General features: G+C 42.9%; 1 protein-coding gene across 5 annotated transcripts in view; it reads left to right on the top strand.

The window, feature by feature from the left end:
• LOC147899447 (carboxyl-terminal-processing peptidase 2, chloroplastic-like) overlaps nt 1-23,367 on the top strand; it is a 156,963-nt gene that overhangs the window by 116,970 nt on the left and 16,626 nt on the right. For all 5 annotated transcript variants that reach the window (XM_087378393.1, XM_087378392.1, XM_087378394.1 and 2 more), the window contains exons 8-12: nt 562-636; nt 927-1,045; nt 3,205-3,280; nt 13,221-13,262; nt 13,491-13,596. In XM_087378393.1, the coding sequence (XP_087234519.1) occupies nt 562-636; nt 927-1,045; nt 3,205-3,280; nt 13,221-13,262; nt 13,491-13,596 (418 nt within the window). The remainder of the gene's footprint in view (nt 1-561; nt 637-926; nt 1,046-3,204; nt 3,281-13,220; nt 13,263-13,490; nt 13,597-23,367) is intronic.

The following is a 23,367-nucleotide window of genomic DNA, read 5'->3' as shown; positions in this document are numbered from 1 at the left end:
AATTCACAATCTGTAGCTGTAAATATTGGCAACTGTATCTGTAAACATCAGCATCATAATGTTCTGTTCCTCTACATTGTGTTTATGCAATTTGCTAAATATTACAAATAGGGAAATGAGAGTGCACGTGATAGGACAAAGAGGGACATGACAGCAAGCCGTCTCAGTAGGTAGATTGACATAATGAGTAAGGATACAGTAGTCCTGGCAGAGGACCAATCTACTTGGAGGTAGGTAATGCCATCCTGAGGGAACTTTCATTGTGAGAGGTCATGGTGGCTGAAACTGCTGCGAAATATGGTAGGAAATCAAGAATGAATGAACAATGGGAGGGGTTAGAAGGCTTGCCAAGCTTGTTCAGTGATGGAAAAGAGAAAGAGGTCAGAAGGAGAAATCGGCTGTTACATGTTCTTATTTGTGTAAGAATTAATACCATTTGTTGATGATTGACTAATTGTTACTCTTGGGTTTCAAAGTATACACTGATATTTAAGTTGTTAAGTCCCCTTTGGACTCTTAAAGCTTGAATATTTTATTGATTCGCCTTTTATTTTGCAATAGAGGTCCAGAAGGCTCTCAAGTGAAGTTGACATTTCAGAGCAAGAAATCTGAGTCTCCAATGACAGTCTTACTCATGTAAGTATTTGCTGTTTCTGGTGATGCTTCCCTTGTCTTGGCTATGGCTCTGTAAACAGGTTCCTATTTGCTGCCTTAATCAGCATGGTTTGGTGAATTATGAGGAATTCAAATTTTGTTTGAACCACATTATTTCTTATTTCTTTTAAGATCTGTCACTTTTCCAGCTACGTTGTTATACTGTTGTAGAGGTTAACCGTTAAGTGACGAAAGTGTGGAGCAATGTTTCTGACATACAAAACTCGCTTTCATTTTGTCCTCATGTTGTGTATGATCTCTTTGTGATACAGGAGGGAACCGATAAAAATAAACCCGGTCACATCATGCCTTTGTGAGGTTGGTGAGGATGGGCAAGGTTCAATGAAAATTGGATATATCCGTCTTGCAACATTCAATGAAAATGCCTCACGTATGTAAATATGTGATTTTGAAAGAGGCTCACATATTTCCTGTTAATTTCCAGGATGTTGTAAAATGTGAAAAATAACTTCTGTTGCCGCCATATTTTTCATGGAATTGTAGAATATATCTATCAGAATATCGTTTGCAGACATGGGTACACAAAAGAGAGGTGATAGAGAATCCATAACCTTAGAAGGCTGTAGCCTTGAAGTAGCTTCCATCTCATTGGGCCCACCCATGGAAGCACAAGCACCTAATGAAAATTGGATATATCCTTGCAAGATTCAATGAAAATGCTTCGCATATGCAAACATGTAAATTTTGAAACCATTTCACATATTTTCTGTCAATTTCAAGGATGTAAAATATGAAGTACTTTGTAGGCATGCACGTATGATGCTCACACATTGACACACAGGCATGAGCACAAGCACGAGCACAGACAAACATGAACACGGGCAGATGGATGCAAGTGTGCATGCTTGCGTGAATAGTGTAAGTACATACTTGTGTGTGTGCATGCATGTTCCCTCTTCGGCAACAGCTTTTCCTCTGGTGAGTCCTACTTGGCATTTTTCCATCTGGGCAGTTACTGGCGCATAGACATATTGCCCCGGCTATTTGCCACAGATGTCTACATTCTGTTGAATCTGTGCCTCACATTTTTTGGCACTGTCCACATACTTGTGATTTCCTCACTCTCATTCGTTAGGGGCTGCGAGCGAGATTTCCTACTGTTACTTTTGGCAGGTTCTTATGGTTATTTGGTTTTCATCCCGCTAGACAGGGTTTTGATTTATTTTTTGTCTGGGTGCGCTACTGGGCACTTTGGACTCTATGGATGGACAAAAATCATAGTCTTTGGTGATCCTACTTTTCCATCTTTCGTTTTTTTCAAACGATCTCTGCGGAAATCGTTTTATGATTGCTTTCAGACTTATTTGATTGATCATGATTTATATATGGCTTATACTGAAATTTTCAGTTGAGTAGTTGTTACTCCGCTTTTGGAGTAACTATGAATATAATATTTCACAGCAATAAAATATTTCTTCTCACAAAAAAAAAGAAGCATGTATGTGTGTTTTTATCTTGTGCTCCCATGCTTCAGCTTGCTTCTATTTTGCTGTCCTTGACTCAGATGTATGCTATTATAGCATTGCTTGGGATTCGTCTTTGCATCTGTTTCTTATTTTCTGTCTGCCCTAACTTATCCTTGCATTGTGCAAAGCCTGCCTATATTTACCCTTTCTCCTCGCTCCTTATTCTTTTGGCTTTCCATGTCTTTGAACAATCGACCGACCAAAAATGCAGGGTTTCCTTGAGCTGGTGCCATTTGGCGCTTATATTTTGAATTGCAAGTGACTCCAACTCCCAACAGTATGCACATAAGGTGCCTATGCTCCTATGCGTTTTTGCCTTACTCACAAACACAGCTACCTTAAATCGTAGCACGGAACAAATCCTCAACGAAGGAAAGGCTCATGACGTGATACTTGTAGCACCTCTGCTTGTGTGTAGTTCATACAAATTTATATTGTGGACTAAGGCATGCACCTTTGGGAAGCCTCGAGCTATCAGAATGGTGGAGATGGAAGGAGCCTCCTCTTTCTTACTTAGAACTGTATGTGGCAGCACTGGCAATCCTTTTTTGGAGGTGATCTCTTTGAAAACTGGCTTGAAGTGTAAGCAGCAGGTCTCCTTGTTAAGCTGGCAGCTTTGAACTTCCTCCTCAACAATTGAGCATGTTTTGCATCCACGTATCTTTGAAGGGTGCTTGAGCTTCTATGGGTGGCTCCGATGAGATGGAAGCTACATCACGTCTATAGCCTTCCAATCTGTGGAAGGTTATGGATTCCCTATTACCTCTCTTTTGTGTTCCCATGTCTGTAGAATATGTTTTACCGGTTGTGTGATATTCTGCAGAAGATATTCTACTATGGCAACATTTACCATAATGGATTCCGTGATTGTCATATCTCTATGTCTTTTACGGTAGCACAGTCTAGCCATTGAAATTTCCATAATTTGGTTTCACTTGTCCTTTCTATGTTCATATGGTATGTTATGGGTTTCCTTGCTACCATAGGTTGATTCAAGACACATCAGAGATGCATGCGATCAAAATTTTTGATAAAAATTACGACACTTTATGTATAAAATCAGGGTCAACTAGGGAAGCTATCCATGACTTGAAGGAAAGTGGAGCGACTGCATATATTTTGGACGTGAGGAACAATGGGTATGCTTTCTTTCCATTGATTAGGATCTACTTTTCTGGATTCATATGAAGTAAATGAATCTACATTTTTTCTTTGAGGAAAGATGATCCCTGCTGTTTTGGTCAGTTACCAGTGGATTTACGCAAGGTTTTTCTTTTTGCAAACAAGGATGCATGATTTTAAGTTCATCTCACTTGGAATCGACATTGCACACAGCCTGTATCTAGCTAAGAGTGTCTCTCCCCCCACCACCCCCCTCTTTCAACCACACACCCACACCCCCACCCACCCACACACACACACACACACACACACACACATTTTGGTGAAATCCTTTTGTTTTTATATTAAAAAAGCAGTCCCCAAAGAGGGGATATGCTACAACAACATGAAAAGATCTCAGTGTAAGACAAATAAATAGCCCGATCATTCAGCTAGTCGCAAAACTACTGCCACAAAGATGCCTCGAAGAAGGGGTACTCGGCAAGGGACGGGTCACCAAAGACCCTATGGTTTCGGACCTTCCAAAGAGTCCATAGTGGCCAATAGTGTACCCAAGTAAAGAAAACATCATAGCCCTGCCCCTAACAGGGTGGATCCCAAACAACCAAAAAAGCTTGCCAAAACAAGTACCAGGGAAGCGTGCCTGAAGACGTTGCTGAAGAGAAATATGTTTGCATGCCAATATCTGCCCAAAAGGAAGAACCCCAAGCAGAACTTGCCAGAGAAAATCATTGAAGAAGAGGGAGTTTGCAAGCCCAAGTTTTCTGCAACCTTTCCTCCACCACTTGGAAGTGTGGCTTGTAGAGCAGATGGGGTTTGCATGCATAGAAGCCCAAGGCGAAGGCTGCAAAAATTTATAGAAACTTGCAACTGTGATATCAGCCAAGTGCAACAAAGACAAGCAAGATTAGGTGATTGAAGGACCCATTCCTTGAGACGGTTTGTAAATTTCAAGACGTGGTACTATCTGAAATTCATGAAGCATTAGTGACAATAAATGCTAGATCTATAATGCTGCTCAACTGTTTGACTGCAGGAAGGAAAGATAAGGCCATACAACCATCATTGCCAAGTGTTGGGTACGGGAAGCAATGGAAACGGAGTGGAGTGCAAGGGAGCAAACAACAAGCTGAAGCAAACGTGAGTACTTGCAAATGGATAATGAGAAAGTGCAAAGGGGTGGCCTATATGGCTCCGAAGTGAACCATATGGTTGATCAATGAAGTCAACGTAAGGGTTGTCAACTCCAAGGGTTGATTGAGTCCTAAGACTACTAGCCTACAAGGCCATACCGGGGCTAAGTGCTAACAAACCCCCCTCCATGGTATGGTTGAAGTATCTTGGATACATCTTAGGTGTACCTGGAACCTATAGCATGGTTGCACATATTTGTCCAAGAGGCATATAGCAACCTATGATAGTACATGGAGATCAAAATCATGTAATAAATGGTGCCAAGTGTAAGGCATGTTGAAAAGCCTCAAACTTGGTCCGTAGTAGAGCCTTCGTGAAGAGATCTCCTAAGTTGTCCTCTGTGGGAGCATAGGACAACTGTATGTCTCTAGCTGACAGTTGCTCTCGAACATAATGATAATGAACCTCAGTGTGCTTTGTGCGTGCACGAAACACTAGGTTTTGGCAATAGCCAAAGCACTCTGGCTGTCATTGTAGATGGCAGTAGAAGCTGGTTGGCTGATGTCAAGATCTGTGAGTAGCTTACAGAGCCAGACACACTCTACTGTAGCTGTGAAGGCCGTAACTGGAAGTAGCAACTGTAGGTTGCTTCTTGCTGAACCATGAAATGCATGAAGATCCAAGCATGAAACAGTTGCCAATGTGGGACACTCTCGTGTCTTAACAACCTGCCGAGTCACTGTCCATGAAAGCAAGCAAGACCAATGGAGACTCATCACCAAAGAGCAGTCCCAAATTTTGTGGGGCCTTCAATTGACGGAAGACCCGCTTCACTGGTTGCCAATGTTGTGTACGAGGCATGTGCATGTACCTGCTCAACTAGGAGACGGCATATTGAAGATCAGGCCGGGTATGACATAAATAAATAAGGCAGCCCACAGCCTGCTGATAAAGGGTGGCATCTTGTGGGTTGTTAATAAAGGGTGGCATCAAATGGTGTACTCCCATCCTCAGAGGAGAAACGAAAGCCAGGCTCCAATGGTGTAGAAACTGGCTTGCAATCTTCAAAAAGGAAGCGGTCTAAGAGCTGTCCAATGTACTTGGACTGACTCATCATTATACCCCCTTCAACATATGCAAAGTGGATGCCTAAGTAATAGTGCAACCTGCCCATATCTGTCATGGCAAAAGATTTTTGCAAAGCACCCTTGAACTCTGCAATTTTCTGCAAGTCTGGCCCAATGATAAGCATGTCATCCACATATAGAACCAAAATCGGAAATTCTGATTCACTCCTCAGTGCCCAATGATAAGCATGTAGCCTTTGTAGCAAAAAAGAATGTATCTTGGCATACCGTGCCCGTGGTGCCTGCTTCAAACCATAAAGAGCCTTTTTAAGCCGGCATACCTTAGTTTCAGACCCTGGAAGTTCAAAGTTTGGAGGTCGAGTGACATAGACCTCTTCCACTAAATCCCCGTGAAGGAAGGTGGTCTTGATGTGCAACTAATGGACCTCCCAATGTCTGTGAGGTGCAAGAGCAATGACACAGCGAATGGTGTGATGCGTGAAGTGGGAGCAAATGTCTTTTCAAAGTCAATACCATGCTGTTGGGCATAACCTTTCGCAACAAGGCGAGCTTTGTAGCGATCAACACTGCCATCAACTTTGAGCTTCAATTTGTAAACCCACTTTGTGCCGATGGCACGCTTGCCTATAGGCAAATCACACAAGTCCCATGTGCCATTTGCTTGAATGGAATCAAGTTCAGCTCTGATGGCGTGCATCCATTCATGACTTTCAAATGCATCTTTGTGACAGAGAGGCTCTACATTACAGGTAGTGGCAATCAAAGCTACATGCAAAAACTTGTCTTGCATTTGTTTGTGCGCACCTCTAGTGCGGGAAGGCAAAGGCTCAGCCTGCTTGCTATCCCCGAGGGTATCCAATAGCCAGTGAGGGACTGATTTTTGCTGTCTGATGACAGCCCTCTCCTCTTGAATTGCTTGCTCGATAGCATGGCCATTTGGCAGTGTAAAATCAGGCTGAGTAGGAGCAACACGAGGAGGATTCGAGCTACTAGAAGCGTGGCATGGCACTTTGCACTGTGTCATCTGTATCTGTGAAAGTTGGAATAGAATCAAACACATCAGAGGCTTCCACTGAAGGCTGTGTTTTACATTCCAGCCAAGGTAAAGGGGCATGCTCAGCAAAAACCATGTCCCTACTGACAATCACCTTGCTTGTGCTAGGCTGAAACAATTTGTAACCTTTGCTTTGTGAGCTGTAGCCAATGAAGATGCATTTGACAGCCTTATCATCAAGCTTATGCCTCAACTCAGAGGGTACATGCACATACGCAAGAGACCCAAACACCTGCATGTGACAAATGACAGGCTTATGACCTGTCCATGCTTCATAGGGAGTCATGGTCTTTAATGCCCGAGTGGGTGCTCGGTTGAGCACATAGTTGGCACATACAATCACATCCGACCAAAGTTGATTGGGCAAAGAATTTCCCTTTCCCATTTTCGTTTTTGTTCTATTCTTGCGCTCTGCAAGTCCATTTTGTTGCGGAGTGTAGGCCACTGTGCACTGATGAATGAGACCCGAGGATGCTAAAAAATCAGAAAATTTCCGGGACAAGTAGTCACCCCCCCTTGTCAATGCGGAAGGTCAAGAGTTTCTCCCCACTCTCATTCTGTGCTAATGCAATCCAACGCTTGAAGCAATAGAAGACATCTGACTTCAACTTCATGGGATATATCCAAGTGAACCCAGTGAAGCCATCTATAAAAGTAACAAAGTAATAGTACCCCCCAAGTGATGCCATCCGCATTGGTCCGCACACATCACTATGTACAAGATGCAATCTCTTGGGTGCACCAAGGGTCCCGTCCTTTGGAAATGGAATCCTATGCATTTTGCCCAACAAGCAGCCCTCACATAGACGTTTTTAAAGTGCTTGCATTGGTGGAAGATTTACGACCATGTCATGTGAATGCATCTTCACCAATCTGTCGAAGTTGAGATGTCCCAATCTCTCATGCCATAGATGTGTATCAGAAATTACAGATTCAGCCACAGCATTAGCTTCTATAGCAGCTTGTCGTGCATATATGTCAAGATGATATAGTCCTCTATCAAGTGTTCCAGTAAGTACAATATATTTGTCATACCGATTATCATGAACGGCACAGCGATAACCATCAAAAAGAATTCTGAAGCCATGTGTGGAGATGGCTAAGATTGAAATCAGATTCTTTTTTATACCTGGAACATATAAAACGTCCACAAGTGGAATGGTATCACCTGACATTGTAGTGACAAGCACTTGACCAATCCCTTTCACGGGATATGCTGCATTATTTGCACAAGTGACAATGCCCCCTTTTGGAACACCACTCAATGTGTGAAAGAGTTTTTTGCAGGAAGTGATGTGCTTAGAAGCACCACTATCAAAATATCAGTGTGAGGCAGAATCTGAGGCAGCAAAAGCTTAATCATGCAGAGTAGGATTATAATGACACTCCACAATAAATGCCCACTCATCATGAGCAAGATTGGCTGCCTATGTATTTGTGACATTAGCAGCTGGAGTATTTGTGACAAGTTCTTGCTGTCCTTGCTGCTTCTTCTCGGAAGCAATATGTTTCCGGCACTCAAAGATGTCATGACTTGGTTTCCTACAATAATTGCATCTTTTCTTCTTCTTCCCATCGGCAAGAGAGGAAGAGGATGAGGTACCAGATGTAGGATTGGGCTTGCTGTAATTTTCTGCCCCTTGTCCTTTGCTGCTGTGATCAGTAGCAAAGGATCTACATGAGGGGAAGCAGCCCTCTTTGGTGACTCTGCTGCCCATCAAGCTACTTGTGCAAACAAGCGACTCTGGTCTTATTGCATATTTGATATAAACTGGCCAAAGTGTCCCATGCAGCCTAGTCTGTTTTGCAAGACTGAATGTGAGGTATAACAACTCTTGCAATTCATGGCAATTACTGCATGTGCTTGTGCATGTCGTTGATCTCAATGAATTTGTTCTTGTGTTGGAGGGTCGACAGCAGGCACCGAGGGAGTAGTGGTAGATGAACCAGAAGTGGCTGAAGTGGTAGTAGGTGCCTGTGATGAAGAGACATGTCACCAACAGGTGGCACATTAAATACGACCGCATACGACCGCATTGGATAATTGGTGCCATCAAGCTTGTCCTCAGCAACAAGCATCCCAAAAGATTCATGGTTTGCTATTGCAAATGAAAATCTCCAAAAAATAAAGTGGTCTGCAAGTATCACAGCCTCAAGGCTACAATGCAAAGAGCTAGACAAAAAATGACAGCAAATGTCTGCAAGTGTCAATGCCAAGATGGCTGCTCAAACAGTGAGACATTTGCCCTTTGATTTGGGCTGGTCATTTGCAGGACAATGATTTGCCGGGGGTGTCCTTTCAACTTTGATTGGACATATATTTCTTGCAAGTCATTTGTTGGGGACAGCTTGCTTCTTGTGTTTGCTAACTTTATGCTTGTTTCTTCCACTTCAACATTGCACTTTGACAATTGCTATTGTAGGCAGCCTAATGCCCCTTTTTCTCGGCCTCATATTGCATTCATTTTCACAATCTAGATGCATGTCGATGAAATTTGCACCATGAAGTTTTCTTTTTCCTTTAATATGGCCTTCTTTTGGAGGTGAATTATCTAGCTTCGAATGTATGAAATATCCAAAGCATTAGAGACAAATGAGCTGGCTTTCTCAAAGAGAAGTAGCCATATTGACTTCTCTTACGGTGGTTTTTTTGCATTTGAAGGTATATCTTCCCTTTCCTCAACATTGGCTAAAGTGGTTTCATGTAGGGGTTTGATTCCCCCCCCCCTTTTGGCCGTTTTGAGCTACTTCTACCCATGATGAGGTTTCCTCCACCTAGGTTTCCCATTGTTGTTTCAGCTCTTCTACTTTCCGTGGGGATAATGCTTCTAATGATTTGGATAATATTCTAATGATGAGTCAACTTCAGGTTATGATTTTGTGTAACAAGTGTTTAGGGTCCTCATGTATTAGTAGACGTCACCTCTAGAATCCGATTCCAGATTTGCCAAGGATTCTATAGGTTTGTTAATAATATTTTTTTGCCCTTTATATTTGGCACTATGCCATTTGCCTCTTGGGGACTTAATGTTAGTTTGTTCTTTCCCACAAAACCCAATTTATCTCTATATAAGCAAATGTGTGCAAATCATTTTAACATTTTCAAGGTCTCTACAGTGTTTTGTTTTCTCTACTCCCACAAACTTCACAAATGGTATAAGAGCCTTCCTAATAGGGCATTTGTACATGCATATGTACCTATCAATTATTGGAGGCCACATGGTGTTCAGAAGAGGCAAGGAGTCAGCAAGCAATTGCATTCCAAGGCTTCACAAAGCCGGATGTAGCTTCACAAAACTCACAATTGGCCATTCAGCGCAGGATTGGAAGAAAAGAGTGGTTTCAATCATGCGAATAGTCCTATGAGTCATACAATGCTGTGATACTCTTCCTATGCCTGCAGCACATGAAACTACTAATGTACATAATGCATATCCGATATGTACAAAGGCTACAGAAAATCTGTTTGTGTCTTTTTTGTGTGATGGACTTGATGTGCTATTCACAAAACAAGTGCACACAGAAGGATTCAAGCATGCAGTTTGTTGGCAATGGCACTATGCATAACAATCTTTATGAATTTGATTGCAAAGCATGCCCTACTGCAATAAAACTTTCTACAGATCTAGGGCACTACAAGATGACTTGTATCAATGCAAAGGCCTTTCACACTGAAACGATTGACATGGCGGATGCTTTAGATCCAGTACGCCATGGCTGTCATTTTGTAAGGTTGTGTTTATGGTAAAGGCACAAGCTACCTTTATTCACTGGACAATGCTATGAAGCAAGAGATGGGCTACATGTCCTAGAATGACACTTGGGTGCTTGTTGATCTTTGATCTGGGAAGAATGTGCATTGGATGCAAGAGGCTGTTTTAAGAAAGTCAAGGCAGTTGGAACAAGGCTACGATAGTCAGCTCTGTATTCCCTTTTGCAGCACTTTTTACTTGGCCTTATGGCAAATGGATTTAATTCATCCTTTCTCAGTGAAGGCTTTGACGAGGAGGCTTAAATATCCAGAAGCCGATCAAACTATGTATATGTTCTTAAACAGGGACCTAGGTTTTGGTAGACAGATATAGATGCCTTCATTCACTCAGTTGATGTGCAGGTGGTCACATCAGACCCCAATCTATACGTCATGCAGGAAAATGAACTTGCCATGTATTGATGAGCTCATCTTGACTCAGGTTCTCATAGAATAGCTCAAAGCTGCATTGTGAAGCAGTTTGAGATGACCGATTTGGGGCAACTGCCTGATATATGGATATTGAAGTATGAGAGCAAATTCATGATTTTTTGGGGAGCCAAAGTTAGTAATTAAAAGGTCTTGTAAGAAGTTTCCCATGCAGGACAGACAGGATAGAAATAGGAAGGAGATGTTGATCAGCAAGATGTGGATGTTACTCTCTAAAGCCAGCTAGTGCGCATCGATATGTATCTCATGTGCAGTACATTGTGTAAATCATATATGGCACACCTAAAGGACACCCATTGGAAGGGGACCTAAATTAAATAAACAATGCAATTTGGATTTTCTATTAGCAAATATGGAATCTTACAGCTGAAAGGTTTTGTGACAGTGATTGGATGCCAATCAGGTCTACTGCAGTTAGACCTTCACTTTGCAATGGGAGCATTTCATGGGCAGTAAGTAGTAGAACACCATTGTTCTTCCATCTATGAGGCTGAGTAAATGGGAGCCACTAGTAAGTTACTCAGCCTCACAGATGAAAGAACAATGATGTTCATAGTACTTATGGCAACCACTACTTGGTGACAAGTGATTTTGGCACAGCAGGATGAACTAAGTGGAGGTTTTAGATGCAATTCATGACTGCAGGCCTGCGTAAACATGTATATTCGACACTCATGTTGTAGGTCCTCTCTAGACACTGCCTATATGCCCCTTGTTACGGTTTCCTTGTTATGTGAGATTGAGAATCAGAGACCGCTCACAAGTTTTTATGCTAGGGCTATTGCTAATCGAGAAATTGGTGCAACTGTTAGGTTTTATCAGCTGGGTAACTAGCTCGCCGAGCTAGTTGGCCTTGCGTTTGTAATTGGTACTAGCTAGCTATAGACAAGTATTCCTCCAGGCAACCAACTTTGTTTGTTAGTTTTCTAGCTTATGCACAATGTTGCCCATGAAGGGTCTTCTCTACCTTGTTATGAATAGTTCTCTTCCGGGATTGTTTCACCTACCTTGTTATGGATATTTCTCTTCCAGGATCTCTTTCTCCTCTCTCTTGAGAGTGTTTACATTATTCTTACCTTGATAGGTTACCTTATGGGCCTCATAAAAGCCTCTCCCTCGGCACAATGCAGATTGTCTATGAAGACACATCTAGCACACATGGGTTGCAAAGTGTGGACCACCTCTATGCCATGGCTCTTCTATGGAAGATCTGGTGTAATACCTTGATTGGTTACCTTATGGGCCTCATCATAAAGGCCTTTCCCTTGGCACAACATAGATTGTCTATGAAGACACATCTACCACGCTTATCTTCTATGGAAGATCTGGTGTAATACCTTGATAGGTTACCTAATGGGCCTCATCATAAAGGCCTTTCCCTTGGCACAACATAGATTGTCTATGAAGACACATCTATGAAAAGGGCTTATGTACAATTGGGGAGCTACTTTGTTGATGGAATATCAGCTTGGCAATATTAGAATTCAATCTATGATGTGTGTATATTGGCACAACATCGGTTGTCCTATGCATACTCTATGAAGCTGCATGTAGCAGGCATGGCTTGCAAAATGTGGACCAGCTCTATGCTAGGAGTCTTCTATGGAGGATCTGTTGTGTCTATGATGCGTGTATATTGGCACAACATAGGTTGTCCTATGCATGGTCTATGAACATGCATCTAGCACGCATGGCTTGCAAAATGTGGACCAGCTCTATGCCATGAGTCTTCTTTGGAGGATTTGTTGCCAAAGAGACACCGCGGATCTTTAGGAACCAAGTTTAGCTGCTTTTGCTTGGCCACTGATGATGACATATTTTGTTTTGTTTTGAGTGCCCTTCTTCTCTGTGAGGCACTAACATCCACCAGACAACTCATGGAGAACTCCTGCCCTCCACCTTATGTATTTGGCACCACTTCAAGTGTGTTGACTCCGTGCTTCGTAACTAATGAGAGAGCAGAGAAGATACCAGGACCTTGACGGACCAAGGCATGCGGGGCTTGCCTTAGGCCCCCAGCCCTCAGCGCACCATGCTAAACTTCCATAACCGGTATGACATAAGCATTGCTATGCTTGCTTGGTATTTCTACCTTTAAAAAAAAAAAAATTTGTTAGCTCATTTTTCTTTTCTTTCCTTTTCTCTTTTATTTTCATTGTAGAATTTGGAATTTAGAACAACAAAAATCTCAATTTGTACAATTGGATATATTCTAAGTCTTACAAAGGTATATAGATCTGTTGTAAAAGGGTTTATATACATTGAGGAGGCTACTTTGTTGATTGAAATTTTATCTTGGTAATGTGACAATCCAGCATATATTGTGTCTATGAGGCATGTATGTTGGTTGATTTGAAATTCATGTGATATAGTAGTTAGAGAAACTTTCGTTTGGAATGGCATTGCTAGGCATCAATATGTAGGTGCATGACATGAGCTCAGTAATTTTGAATACTAAATTTCTCTTTTTCATCGTGTAGTGGAGGCCTTTTTCCGGCTGGTATTGAAATTGCAAGGATGTGGTATGGCTTTCCCTATGCACCATGTTCTGTGTAATGTGCTGACTTCAGCTAGGGTGTTGTTGGTTGTAACCATGGCTTTTTCCTTTTCAGTTGTCTTTCTTTGAAGGGGACCATTTATTCTGGATTGGAGTCCATACAAGTGACCCTTGATCTCATGACCTTTTAGCAATTTATCAAATTGAAGATCCTAAATCTTATTTTAAAGAGAGAATATGTAATGGTGAACAGGTTGGATAAAGGGGTAATTGTATACATTGCGGATACCATGGGCATTCGAGATATTTATGAGGCAGATGGAAGGGCAATAGTTACAAATGAGCCACTTGCTGTGCTGGTATGTATCATGGGATGAAGTCACAGTGCGTGCATGCGCGTGTGTGTGTGTGTGTATGTTTTTTTATCTGCTTCGACAGCACCTGCGAGCGAGATTCCCATCTGTTCCGTTTGGGAAGTTCTTCTGGCTATTTAGGTTTCATCCATCTAGACGAGTTTCATCTTTTCTTCGTTTGGATTCGCTACTGGGCACTATGGACTTTATGGACATATAGGAATCGTAAAGTCTTTGGTGATCCTACTTTCTCTCTGTTTGGCTTTTTTAGGCGTTCTCTGCATCGATCTTTCTTTGATTGCTTGCAGACTTGCTGCATAGATCATGAGGTCTTTTTGGCATATACTGAAATTTTCAATTGATGTAATTGTAGCCCCTTTTTTTTGAGGTTGCTACTCATATAATATAATCAATCAAAGATTTCACCAAAAAAAAAAAGTGTGTGTGTTACACTCCTTGCCTGCAAATAGGGTCTATAGATCAAGATGTATATTTGTCCTATATTGAGATCTTCTCTTGATGTATTTGAGCACATCTTGCTTTGAGATGCTGACTCTGTAATATACAGGGGGAAAATTTCTCACAAAAAAGAAAGAAAGTGTGTTGCACTCCTTGTAGTAATCTTTATATTTTTGTCTGCAAACTCTATACATAGACTTTGATGTATACTTGTAATATACGGAGATCTTTTCTTGATGTATTATGGCACATCCCATTTTGGGATAGTGACATATAAAGCAACGAAAATTCCCACCAAAGAAAGAAAGAAAGTGTGGTCATTAAGCTGTCCAACATTACAGTACCTTCCTTGTATAAGGTTTTATCGCCCTCACCTTGGGCTTCCAATAAGGCAAATCAGCTCTCGCAAATGAGACGCCCGGCAAAGTGGTGGCGGTGATAGGATAAAATCTATATATATTTTTCTCCACATAGATTGTGCATGAGGGTAGACACTGAACACATGATAGTGTTTATTTGCGGGTTGTGTGTGAATAAGCCAATGTAACTGGCTGCACATGTAAAAGACCTTTTTATTTTGAACTTGAAAGACTAAAAGTTTTTTGCAGGGACTTATCAGGGAAATGATGAAATGCAATGTGGTTGTACCAGACCTCCAGAGCAAGGGTGTCCAGTGTGTGGTTAAATGAAATGTTTTTGGGGTCATGTAAAGTCAAGTCATGAAGGGTTTTATTATATTTTCCTGAGTCACTGTGGTCTTATATGTTATGGGAATTTGATGTGTTCTGGTGCCCATGTCAAGGGGCTTTTCATGTGTGTATATGGGGAAGCATGCAAGCTTAAATGTGCATGCTAATGTGTGTGGGAATTGTGTGACTAAAGGTCCAAAATGTGCATTTAACGTGATTTGGGGGAAATGTCTTGAGAGTGGTAAAATGTCATTGATGAGGTGGCAAATTAGGCTGAGGTGGCTGGACTGATTAGGAAGGCATCCTGCTCATGCAAAGGTGGCTACGTGATGGATGAAGGGATGCTTCTAGTCGACGAGCTGGACGTAGATGAAGGTGACAGCTTGCAGGAGGATTCGGGAAGGGGTTCGTGGGCACACGGAGGATGATCACGTAAAGAAGGGGAGGAGAACGGGGAAGTTGAGGGGGAGTGGCTGAGGTGAGCAGGATCGTGCAAGAAAGAATGCTTGCTAGAAGGTTGGAGGATGCGCTGAGGGTAATGAAGGACGAGTACGCGAGCTCGTGGGTTGAAGGAGATGAAGGGCGCCGGATGTCCACAGGAGCTGTTGAGCAGGGAAGGATCGCACAGTAGAAGCCAGACGATGGCTGGGATGAAGATGAACTTGTGGAGGAGAGCATGCTTGATGGGAGGATCGCGACTGCAGGAAGCTGATCGTTAGAGGTGCTCACATTTGTGTTTGTCACACTGTGGCCAAGAAGTTGATCAATCCGAAGCTAAAGTCATACGTGCCGGATTTCAAGAGGACCTTCGACCATTTCTGCATCCACGCAAGTGGCAGAGCTGTGATAGATGGGCTGGAGAAGAGTCTATGGCTACGCCCAGAGCACGTAGAAGCGTCGAGGATGACATTGCACTGGTTGACGGTGTGCCTTGGCGCAGAAGTGTGGTTGAAGGAGAAGTGAGGTGACGGATTCTAGGAGTCTGAGCGACTCAGTTCGTTGTGTGCGATGAAGAGAGTTTATGAGTAAAGGAAGCTACGGTGATGATTATGTGTACGTGACAGGTATGGGGAGCTTCTGAGAGCAGTTGATGATGACTAGGAGGCCATCGCGACTGTAGACCTTGGGCGTCAGGGCGAGAGAGGCTATGATAGGATTTCAATCATCCACCGTGTTACCAGTTTTGCTATTGATGAAGACTTAGGGAATTTGCTCGGGAATGCTTGCTAGGGGGATGTGGGCTTGCATGAGATTAAGAGGCCGAAGTTTTTGCTTGAGGTGTCTTCCGTGTGGGCTTGTACGTGGTTGATTATGAGCTATTGCTTAGTAAAGCTTGAGGAATAGCTATGGTATGATTTTTTTCTGGAGGACTGTGGGCGACATGAAGCTATGAGTGTGGAGTACTCTATGAGCAAGAGAAAGATACAGACGCTGGATGTAGTTGTGTAAGAGCAGAGATGATTGATGCGACCTGCTAGCCAGTCCCTTTCACTCTTTGGTTGTTGATTGCAGCTTTGGGGAGAGTTAAGGAATGCTGGAGCTCGGTGTTTGAGAAGGAGATGCTGAGGAGCAGTTATGATCACGTCAAGAGTTACAAGCTGTTGCTCTTGATGGAGGCTTATGAGTCATGGCTGTGGAATTTTAATTGTGGGTTGATGTCTTGAAAAGTCTCAAAGATAACCTTCATGTGGGCTGTGGGTTCTTAGTATTCTGAGGCTGACTGTTTTCTGAGTTTTTTGGGGGGAAGTTCAGTTCTAAGTTCACTCTGTTTCGGGCTGTGTAGTCTTTCCCCTCTTTCAAAGAGTCTGTGTGTGTTCTAGTCAGATTGTGTGGAAGGTTGACTTGTTACTTGTGGGCTTTGGATACCTGCTCTGAAAGTCGGTGCATAAGCTCTACCTTGAGAGCTACCACATTACAGTACTGATCCTGGAGAAGTCCCGAAGATACGATTTTGTCTCTAGAGTTGGATTCTGAAGAAGTGGATATGATTGTATAGGGTCAATAGTAAAGTACTGAGACATTTTGTGTTTGTCTGAGGACAGTCCTGTGTTTCTTTTTTTTTCACATCAGCGGAAGAGATTGTGGCAGCTTGGAATTCCAAAGTTCCTCTTCGACAATAGGTTTTTCAGTGGCGAGTGATGCTAGGGGTTCTTCCGTCTGGGCAGCTCTTGGCACGTAGACATATTGCTCCGGCTGGTCTTTGGTGATCCTACTTTTTCGACTTTCCTTTTTTCAGCCTCTCTTTGCAGCAATCTTTCTTTGAAATGTTTGCAAACTCATTACATAGACTACAATGCATACTTGTCGTATAGTGAGATCTTCTGCTGATGTACTTGTGAGCTCCCCATTCAAGGGAAGCTACTTTATAATATAAAGTATCAACATTTTGACCCAAAAAGAAGTGTGTGTGTTTGGGGGAGGGGGGGCTGGGGGGCGTGGGGTGGGGCATGGATGCCTTTACCCTTCTAATGCAAGCCGTTAACTTGTGAGTATGGGAAGAATTACATGTGTGACTTGAGGGGAGGCTCTTGCTAAATCCAAAAACTGAGAGGAATTTATCTCCATCTGAGAGTGCATGTCTATGCCAGGCTAGGCATTTCTTACAATTTAATGATCCCAGGAAAATTGAAAAGTGGGAAACTAAGGCTGAGCAAAGGGGTTTTTTTAAATAAGGGCTCTTCGTCTAAGGACATGTTTAAAAAAGTTTGCAGTACAAGAGACAAGTTGAACATATTTGTAGGGTTAAAGCACCTGATGGTTGTTGAACCTCCTCACAAGCTCAATGTTGGGAAAAGTTGTAGACAAGGTGTGTGGGAATTAGGCCTAGAGTCCTAGTGTGAGTGTGAATGTGTCGTTAGGCACCTACTTGTGGCACATGTGTTGTTTGGGTGTGTAAAGGGTCACTTGAACCTTGTTAGATTTGATTTGATTTGATTCCTGTGTGACCTCATCTGTCTTATGGTTGAGTATTGAAGATAAGGCTTGCTTAGCCTATAAAATGGACGCATGTATCCTCCTTCTATATCACATATTCTATTGACTTGTAAGTTGTGCATAGCTGTCTCCATCACATGTCTCCTCTCTCGCCTCCTCCTCCACCGTGAGCTTAAAAATTAGTATCAACTAAGCTTTCAGGCTGATCTTGGAGTTGTGTGGTTGAGGATCGGGACGAATCATCAAGACCGTCATAGGCCTCTGTTAAGCTCCTTGGTTAGTTGTGATGCACGATGGAGATGTCAGCTAGCTCCAACGAACTCCACACTTCTTACGTTCTGCACTACCACTCTCCCTATTCATTCTGGTCATGGGTTTATCAGATAATTTGTTTTTTTCTTCTTGCTTTCCTTAGTGCCTTATCACCAAGAAAGTCTATTGTTCGTTGTTGTTTGGCAGAAGATTTGATTTGAAGTAATAATAGTTTATGCTTCTGGCTACTTAGTCATCGTTTGTCAATTGCCTTCTAACTCAGTACGTCAAGCTATCCGTAGCTACTATTACGGGTTGCCAGAATGTTGAACGCTTCTATTGTTCAGGTGAAGCTTTGCTACTCTATTACTGGGTTTCCAGGAGCTTTATTTGTATCATTATCTGCTGTGAGCTGTTGCCAGGTTTACCAAAAGGAAAAAAAACAGCGATGTTTTTTACTTTTCTTTTGCAACGATTCCTGTTGATGTTTGCTGTCAGATTGAATTTCTCCAAGCAGTAACTCTACAGTGTTCATACACAGTGGCATTCCTTGTTCAAACAGTGCCTTTGAGTCTAAATAGTGTATCCAAACAGTTTCTCTGCACTGTGTTCTAAACAGGGTCTGAATTCAAATAATGATCCCTGTTCAAAACAGTGTCTAGACAGAGAGCTAAGACTGTACTGCCCAAACACTATTCAGACAATTGCAGACTGTGTTTTTGATTGCCAATTGATTTGGATCATAGGACTGCCTCCAAGGAGACCTGGAAATTAGAAAATTGGTATACAATAAGTATTCTGTTCCTAATTTTAATGGCTCCAAGGAGATCTGGCACATTAAGGATAAGTCTACAAGGGATTGCAGACCTGAAGGGGAGTATGAGGAAGCCCAACTGATGGGCCAGGCTGAAGCATTGGCCCTTAGGGATGATGACCTGGCCAATGAGCATGAGCCTATGGGGAAATCTCAGAGTCCTTCCCCAAGATCCCATGACCACTCACCATCCAAGTCCCCTCATCGCAAGGCCAAGCTTGATTTTGAGAGTTCCATGGCAGTCATGTTGGAGCAGCAAGAGCAAAATGATGAACAAACAGAGCAAACTGATGTAGCAGGTTGTGGACCAACAGCAACAATTATTTGGCCAATTAGGGCAGCTCAACTGAGTGCTGGAACAGAGGGTTCAAGGTGTGGAAAGAGACTCCAACGCTAAGTTTGACAATGCTTTCACTCAGTTAAGGACCATGAGGTGCGATGTGAACTTAGTTAGGAGCAGGGTTAAGTCAAAAGGGAAGGAGATTGCCAGGGAAGAACCACTCAAGAGGCCTTTGGATCAAGGTCAGGCTGGAATAGATCATAGCAGGAGTGAATTTATGGCTGAAGCTAGAAGAACACATCACAACACTCTCCCAAGTCTATACCCTCATGGAACACAGCCCACTCTGGTGGTTCAGAATACGAGCAGGCCCTGAGGATGTACCCAGCTCTTCCAAGGTATATCCAGGCTACCTTTAGGAGATGTGAACGCCTATCTCAACAATTGTTGGCCTATAATCACCTAGACCTTGATTTGATTGAAGCCATGACCTTCACAGAGTTTGTGAGGCTACACAGGGTGATTTCCAGAAAGGGTTAGGTCAAAGGGGACAAGTATGGGCAAGGACTATAAGCCTTAAGGACAAGATTGTTTTATAGAAGTTCAAGGGGGAGTCTACCTCGTTATAGAAGTTCAAGGGGGAGTCTACCTCGCTGCAAGAATGGCTAAGCAAGCTGGAGGACTACTTCAAATTAAGTTCTAGGGAAGATGTTTTCAAGATTCAGTTTGCAGTCCTACCTCTTGAAGAGTATGCTCACACATGGTGGAGACAATACCTTCAAGAAGTTGACACTGGGACCAGCTATGGCTACTTGGGAAGATTTCAAACATGAAATGGTTGTAACCTTCCTTGATCCTCTGATTGTGGATCAGTATGTGTGTCAGTGGTATGACTTAGTGCAAAACGATCAGTTAGACACAATATCAAACAGTTTTGGAAGCTCTCCTTGTTTGTGAAATGAGTAGATGAGAAGCAGAGAATGAAACCGGCCTCTAATCACTCAGAGGGCAGTGGAACTAAACCTTTAATCACTTCAGCACTTATTTACAGCTCACAAAGCATATATCACAACCATTAACCATTGCATGATCACCATTTGGCATTTACCCATTTGTTCACAAACAAAACCACTGAAAAAGGGATGGAGGCTAGAATGCCCCTGCTCAACAGACATAGACAAGTGCACCCGATTGGCCCCAAACACCGTGGCGCCCCTTTCGGTATTTCTTTATATTTCACAGTGAAATGATTACAAGTTGCATCTGGGAGACCTTCCCTGCAACTGAGCACGCAGCCCCAATTCACTAAGCCTTCGCAAGGCTTTCAAGCATATAACACCATCACATAAGTGCACTTAACCCGTAGGCTCAACCCAAAGGCATTCTCTTTTCCGAGTGCAATTCCATTGGCTGTCCAGATGCAATCACACTGCACCCCAGCTGCACTCTCCTTGAGTGGTTTCCAGATGGCATTCACAAAGCTTTTCAAAGCTCCGAAATAAAATCAGCAAAGTACCCAACCAAAGAATGACTCATGTAGCACTGCCTGGGCACCTGTGAGCCAAGAAAGAGGCGGCACACGAGGCCAACCAATAGCTTATGGCAAAAAGAAATTGCAGTAGCAAAATCACAACTCACCAAGCCCTGAAGACTCGAACCAAGTCCTCAATCGCCAAGAGGACATAGTAGCCAATGCCCAATTGCATTCTCAGCCAAAGAGGAGTGCAAAGGCATGAAGAAAGAGCATTTACAAGAGCCGACCAGCAAGAATTCCACTGAAAAATGCGAAAAGAAACACTTCTGTCGCGAAGAAGTGGGAGTTCTTGGGCTCAAAAGAAGCGTGCTTCAGAGAGGAATGCATTGAGAAGGTTTTGGAGAAGTTTCATCGCCGGAAAGTCCTCCAAAACTGAGAAAAACCAGTCAACCAGCACGTCGGACCACTCGAAATTCAACAGAAAGCTGTAGCTTTGCAAGAGGAGAGGCCCAGGAGGCGGTAGAAGCAAAAAGGTCCAGAAAAAACCACTTTTGCAAATTCGTCCAGCAAAAGAAGTGCTCAGCTCTGCCCGTTCTACCAAACGCACGGAGGGAAAAGCATATCACTACGAAGGGGAGGCAGAGGGGAAGCCATCGGGCCAAACGGAAGTCGAGGAATCCAAACGGGTGAGGAGTTATGAAGAAAAACGGAATTCAGCTGAAGGAGGCTGAAAAACCAGTCCAAAATCTCAACAAAGGGAGAAGATGAGAGAGAAAACCACACATGTGAAGTTTAGAAGGCCCAGGAAGGTCCAGGAATGGCAAAGGAGCATGTAGAAGGCACTAGAGCCACCTGGAACTCTAGGGGGGCCACTGAAGGTACATGGCCCTCTAGGGGGCCCATTAAAAATGCCACGTCATCATTTCCCAACAACCACTCTTTTAATTCCTTGGAATGCCTTTGGGCCTAGGGATTAATTACGCTTATGTGCTAGGCACCATGCCGCGTTTAATTACACGTTTAATTACACATTATTAAGCCCACGCTTGGACTTTTAAAACCAAAGTTGTCACGGTCTTGTAGTACATTAAAGTACCTAGAATTTCACGCCCCCGTGACAGAGAATGATCAGATTTATACATGGGCTACAATCACCAACTGCCTCGAATGTAATTGCATCTAAACGCAAGTCATTGGATGAGAAAATGCAGCTAGCAAAACTATATGAGCCCAAATACTACTCCAGGGAGAGGTCTATTGGGATTGGGACCTTTCAGGTGTCATGTACTGTGGATCATAATTGGAGAAATCCCATTGGTGATCAGAAATTTCATGTGGGCTCCAAGCCATCTCAACCAGCTTATGGTGTATTAGGTTAAAGCCATTGTCAAGGTTTCAAAGACTAATACTTTTGGCAAGGACTATATACACTTAGATAATGATAAGGCAAAGAAGGAGGTTCACAAACAGTCATCTCAGTCCCTAATGGATGAGAGGAGGAAGAAAGGAATTTGTTTTAGTTGTGGTGAGAAGTGGATAGTGGATCACAACAGGGCATGCAAAGTTAAATCAGTCCTAGGTGAGTATGATTATAGAGGTTTCAGAATCTGCATTTGTGTAACCAGGTCTCTATGATATTGGAACTACGGTCAGACATCCGACCAGAATACTTTTCTGGCCTATAATTGGCAATATTAGGCACCTTAGCCCTCCTAGGCTCGACCGTATGAACACTGGTTCCAGGCTCCATTAGAGATTTACCTTTCTCTTCTCGAGATGGTCTAGCAGACATACTATGAACCATTTTCTTGAGCTCAGATTGCCCTACATTTGCTTGTAACTGTTGCGCTAAAATTTGCTGCAAGGCATCTTCTAACATTGCAATTCTGCCAGAAAGTGTATGGCCTGCTGGGCGCGACACCTGCGGGGTCGGCCGTACTCCTGACTCTACGGGATCCACCCTAGAAGCTTCTTCTTCTACTTACATTTTGGTCAATGGGTGTGGTTTTTTTTAAAAATAATAATAAATAAAACACTGCTTAAAACTGTATTTACAAATCGAAAGTCCAACTTCCAAATTTACAGCTAACCATGCATATATCACACTGTAACCAAATCCACTTTTCCCTATGCTAGGGAAACTCCTACAATCTGAATTAACTTAAACACGGAGGCAAATAAACTTAGAAGGCATAGAAAACTCCCTGGTCATTCATGTAGCATAGAGAGATCAAGTTGTTCCTGTATTTGAACCAAATGAATATTCCTGCTGTGGCTCAGCTACACCCTCGTTGGAGACCCAAAATACCCCAGCTCTCACTTCAACAGTTATCGTCTGTTATCTGCATAGTACTCGATGATAACCGAAATCTCCAACAACAAAATGTCACAAGCAAGTCTGGTGACCTCACAGTAGCTCTCTGTAGGTAGTCGTAACTCCAGTAACCTCGCCTTCAAATGATGAGAGCCCTAAGCATGAAGGCAGCATCCAACCCAATTAAAAAATACGCAGCTTTTCCACATCTAGTGCATATCAGCAGTCACGATTGAATTTACGCATGGTAGAATGCGTCATCTTTCTCATTCCAAAGTGATCAATTCGATGACGAAGAACACTGATCTACGTGACTATTTTACTCACGGACTTTGCACCGCAATCGACCCACGATACGAACGCCCGCCAATCATATAATGTTCTGTCCCAGTCTTCAGCACTAACCAAATTCCTCACGTGATGCCAAAGAGCCATGAAGGTACCAAGTTGTACACTTGCGACAACGTCTGCTAATAAACGACCTTGCGAGCAATACAACGGGCAACTCCAACTATCGGCTTGAGCAGATACTCCAACAACTGCTCTTCAGCGACGAGCCCA

This window comes from Dipteris shenzhenensis, chromosome 8 (assembly GCF_047967505.1).
Source record: "Dipteris shenzhenensis isolate YYH24624 ecotype China chromosome 8, Dip_SZ_1.0, whole genome shotgun sequence".
NCBI lineage: Eukaryota > Viridiplantae > Streptophyta > Polypodiopsida > Gleicheniales > Dipteridaceae > Dipteris > Dipteris shenzhenensis.
This window is presented reverse-complemented; position numbering and strand designations above follow the sequence as displayed.